The 5,000-nt window shown below is 39.6% G+C and overlaps 1 protein-coding gene across 8 annotated transcripts in view; it reads left to right on the plus strand.

Annotated features, from left to right (window-relative positions):
• Window positions 1-5,000, plus strand: part of LOC131949721 (kinesin-like protein KIF13B) — a 279,264-nt gene that overhangs the window by 235,568 nt on the left and 38,696 nt on the right. For all 8 annotated transcript variants that reach the window (XM_059311582.1, XM_059311583.1, XM_059311585.1 and 5 more), the window contains exon 17: window positions 1,080-1,254. In XM_059311582.1, the coding sequence (XP_059167565.1) occupies window positions 1,080-1,254 (175 nt within the window). The remainder of the gene's footprint in view (window positions 1-1,079; window positions 1,255-5,000) is intronic.

The raw sequence follows: 5,000 nt of genomic DNA on the forward strand, positions 1-5,000 counted from the left end.
GCTAATCAGTAACCCATTACTGTAAACACTCAAATGATGTGAGTAGCTAATGAATGACCTATTACTGTAAACCCGCCAATGAGTTGAGTAACGAACCATTCACCAACTTGTTACCGTAAATCCGTCAAGCGCTGAACGCCTGTCGGAATGGCGGATCTATCAGTTGAATGTAGGACGTAATGTCTGGTCGAGGCGAGGAATCTGTATCATCTCCCAACTGAATAGGTTTGATTTACACATGGGACTTAAACTGTCATCATATCGTATCACTGTCATCAAGTGACTATTGATGGTCTGGCTCTACACGGTTGTGTCTACGGGTGCCCAAAAGTTAGCATCAAAGACACTTGACCACAGGCCATTTGTCGGCCGGCTGTTTGTCCAAATCAGACGATTGCCAGTATAGGAGGACATATGGTCAATTGACCATTGCACGGTTGCCCCACAAAATATATAGATCAATGTGTTTATTGTATAAAATAGGTTGTTGTTGTTTGTTTGTTTTTTATTATTATTATTGTTTTTGTTGTTGTTTGTGTGTGTGTGTGTGTTTTGCTAGTGATAATCTAAGATCATTTTAATAGAAATGTAGATAAATAAATGTTAATTGATTACTGGCAATTTCGAGCAATCATTCCTTCGGGACATCGTTAATTCGGGAAATTAGCTTTAACGCGATCGTTTTCAGGCTATGGCTGTTTGTTTATTTGTCATAGGCCCTTTTTGAACCTTTGTATCTAGTGTATTTGTACTTCTATACTTGTATAATGTCCCATATAAAGTGCGCTGTCCTGTGTTTGCGCATTAGTTCTATACACATAGCACGCATGATTTTCTAAAACACATGTTATAATCTTGTATACGTCTTTTAACACAAAACGTATTTTGTCATACGCTTTGGCTCTGTTGAAGGAATGATGCTTTTGCAACTAATGATATTCGTATACGTGTCTTTGCTGTCTACTTATCACAATATCTATATTTATATACAGTATACGTATGTCTTTAAACGTGTCTCTCTACTTGTCTCTACTTTCTACTTGTATCTGAAAGCTCTACTTTCTACTTGTATCTGACAGAGGCCCTGGAGAAGCAGAGACAGATGTACGAGCGACAGATGCAGATGTTACGTAACCAGCTCATGTCGCCCGGCACCCCCTCCTTCCCCCTGCAACTCTTTGATGCCAGCAAGCTGACGCCCACGGGGTCACAGAACAGCATCCAGAAGAAATATCAGCAGTGGGCCCAGGAGAGGTCAGTATACAGGGGGGGGTGGGGTCTGGGGGCTCTACTCTGGGGGGAGGGGAGGGGTCATTATACAAGTGTGTGAACAGGTCTTATTTGGGGGAGATTTTAGTCTAAAAAAAGAACAATTTAATGGTTCAAGTGTACTCTGAAGGAGGTGGGGAGGGTTCACAAGATATATATATATATATATATATATATATATATATATATATATATATATATATATATATATATATATATATATATATATATATATATATATATAATACGAATGGCGTGGTGGGTCTACTAAGGGGGTGGGACCCAGTTGAGGTATACAGACAGGGTGTCAGATCTACTTGAGAGGGGGGTGGGCGGTTTGGAGAGGTCAGTATACAGGTGGGTGGTCTACTCCGTGGGGTCCTTGAATAAGTCATAACCTAGGTGGGGTGGGGTCTACTACAGGGGTGGTCCCAGGTGAGGTGTACATGTAGGGTATTGGATCTACTCGGGGGGGGGGGGGGGTGGAAAGGTCAATATACCGTTTATGTTGAAAAAAACATGATACTGATGTTGTAAGTTTAGCTGTATCAACACACTTATATATCGGTCAGTATGTTTGATTAATGTTTAACGGAGACGATGATTGTGTGATAGGGACGGTATGTGTATATTGGTGTTAGAAACCACCATAACATTTTCTCTAATAGGCGTTTACAATAAAAACCTATACATAGTGAGTACGTGTCCATACAGTGTAGACGAGCAACTTTACACCTAGTTTATACACGCCATTGTCCATACACTGGACGGGTCACTTTAGCCTAGTTTAGACACGCCATTGTCCATACACTGGACGGGTCACTTTAGGCTAGTTTAGACACACCATTGTCCATACACTGGACGGGTCACTTTAGCCTAGTTTAGACACGCCATTGTCCATACACTGGACGGGTCACTTTAGCCTAGTTTATACACACCATTGTCCATACACTGGACGGGTCACTTTAGCCTAGTTTATACACACCATTGTCCATACACTGGACGGGCCGCTTTAGCATAGTTTATACACACCATTGTCCATACTCTGTACTGGCCACTTCAGCCTAGTTTATACACACCATTTTCCATACTCTGTACTGGCCACTTTAGCCTAGTTTATACACGCCATTGTCCATACACTGGACGGGCCGCTTTAGCCTAGTTTATACACGCCATTGTCCATACACTGGACGGGTCACTTTTGCCTAGTTTAGACACGCCATTGTCCATACACTGGACGGGTCACTTTTGCCTAGTTTAGACACGCCATTGTCCATACACTGGACGGGTCACTTTAGCCTAGTTTAGAAACGCCATTGTCCATACACTGGACGGGTCACTTTAGCCTAGTTTAGACACGCCATTGGCCATACACTGGACGGGTCACTTTAGCCTAGTTTAGAAACGCCATTGTCCATACACTGGACGGGTCACTTTAGCCTAGTTTAGACACGCCATTGTCCATACACTGGACGGGCCACTTTGGCCTAGTTTATACACACCAATGATCCACAAATCTCAAGTGTTTCAAGATTCTTAACGGTTAATTTTTGTTGAAGGCTCGCCATCCTCGCTTCACTGACCCAATCAATTCCGTCATTAAGTGTTTCACGATTGAGGACATTCTAGCCATCACTTAATCAACATCAGCCCGGCTTATTTATGTTTACAATTACACGCGCCGTTGAACGCAGGTTTAATTACGATATGTAAATTGACTTGACAAAAATGCGCAGGTTATTTATAATGTGAACTTCAGTGTTGGTTGACGATGTTGTCATTGAAATAAGAGGGGATATGGTCTTACAAGTTAGCTGAGTTAATTTTGAAATAGTTTCTGGGGTTGGGGAGGGGGGGGGGGGGCGGATGTTCCATTCATATTTTACAAATTACTGCTAAATTACAATATTAGGGGAGGGGAGTATTCCGTTCATATTTTACTAATTTCTGCCAAATTATATAATTTCAATCCCCTTTTTTTAAAAAATAGGGACATAAAGAATAATATAATTGTGGAGTTTTTACAAATAGTTACAAAAACTGTTGAATATAAAAGTGAAAGCACATGATTAAATTTTAAGTTTTTATTATCTCACGGGCAGTTTCAAAGAGGCTGAATCATATGAGTTAAATGTGGGGTTATTTGAAAGAGAATTATTTATGGTACCGGAATTAATTAGATCTAATTAAACGAATGTTAGTATTTGACGTAATAGGTTCTAACAAACAGAATTAAAGTAACTGATTTAATAAGATATTTCTAGCAAAGAGAATTATAGAAGCCCTACCTGAATTAATAAGACGGTACTAACAAAGAGAATTACAGTACCTGACGTAATAAGACGGTACTAACAAAGAGAATTACAGTACCTGACTTAATAAGACGGTACTAACAAAGAGAATAACAGTACCTGACTTAATAAGACGGTACTAACAAAGAGAATAACAGTACCGGACTTAATAAGACGGTACTAACAAAGAGAATTATAGTACCTGACTTAATAAGACAGTACTATCAAATAGAATTATAGTACCTGACTTAATAAGACGGTACTAACAAAGAGAATTACCTGACCAAAGACGGTACTAACAAAGAGAATTACAGTACCTGGTGTAATAAGACGGTACTAACAAGAGAATTATAGTACCTGACCTAATAAGACGGTACTAACAAAGAGAATAACAGTACCTGACTTAATAAGACGGTACCAACAAAGAGAATTACCGTACCTGACCTAATAAGACGGTACTAACAAAGAGAATTACAGTACCTGACTTAATAAGACGGTACTAACAAAGAGAATAACAGTACCTGACTTAATAAGACGGTACTAACAAAGAGAATAACAGTACCGGACTTAATAAGACGGTACTAACAAAGAGAATTATAGTACCTGACTTAATAAGACAGTACTATCAAATAGAATTATAGTACCTGACTTAATAAGACGGTACTAACAAAGAGAATTACCTGACCAAAGACGGTACTAACAAAGAGAATTACAGTACCTGGTGTAATAAGACGGTACTAACAAGAGAATTATAGTACCTGACCTAATAAGACGGTACTAACAAAGAGAATAACAGTACCTGACTTAATAAGACGGTACCAACAAAGAGAATTACCGTACCTGACCTAATAAGACGGTACTAACAAAGAGAATTACCGTACCTGACCTAATAAGACGGTACTAACAAAGAGAACTACCTGACTAAATAAGACGGTACTAACAAAGAAAATTATAGTACCTGACTTAATAAGACGGTACTAACAAAGAGAATTACCTGACTTAATAAAACGGTAGTAACAAAGAGAATTACAGTACCTGAATTAATAAGACGGTACTAACAAAGAGAATTATAGTACCTAAATTAATAAGACGGTACTAACAAAGAGAATTACAGTACTTCACTTAATAAGAGGTACTAACAAAGAGATCTATAGTACCTGACCTAATAAGACGGTACTAACAAAGAGAAGTTGAATCACACAACCGGTCGCCTGGCACCCCGCCACGACCAGAAGACCGGATCAATAGCCGGACCCGTGTATTCTCCGGCCCCGTAGATTGACTAGGATCTACTGTTACACTGTAAACCACACAAGGTCCTCTCCCAGACGGGGCCGTACCCTGCATTTACATTCACATCACTACATTCTAATGCCATTGGTCGCGTTCAGATCACGTGACTCTGGGAACGGCTTCTATACAAGAGGCATTAGCTTACAG

Source organism: Physella acuta, unplaced genomic scaffold, assembly GCF_028476545.2.
Source record: "Physella acuta isolate Inbredline_101_S28 unplaced genomic scaffold, ASM2847654v3 ptg000710l, whole genome shotgun sequence".
NCBI lineage: Eukaryota > Metazoa > Mollusca > Gastropoda > Physidae > Physella > Physella acuta.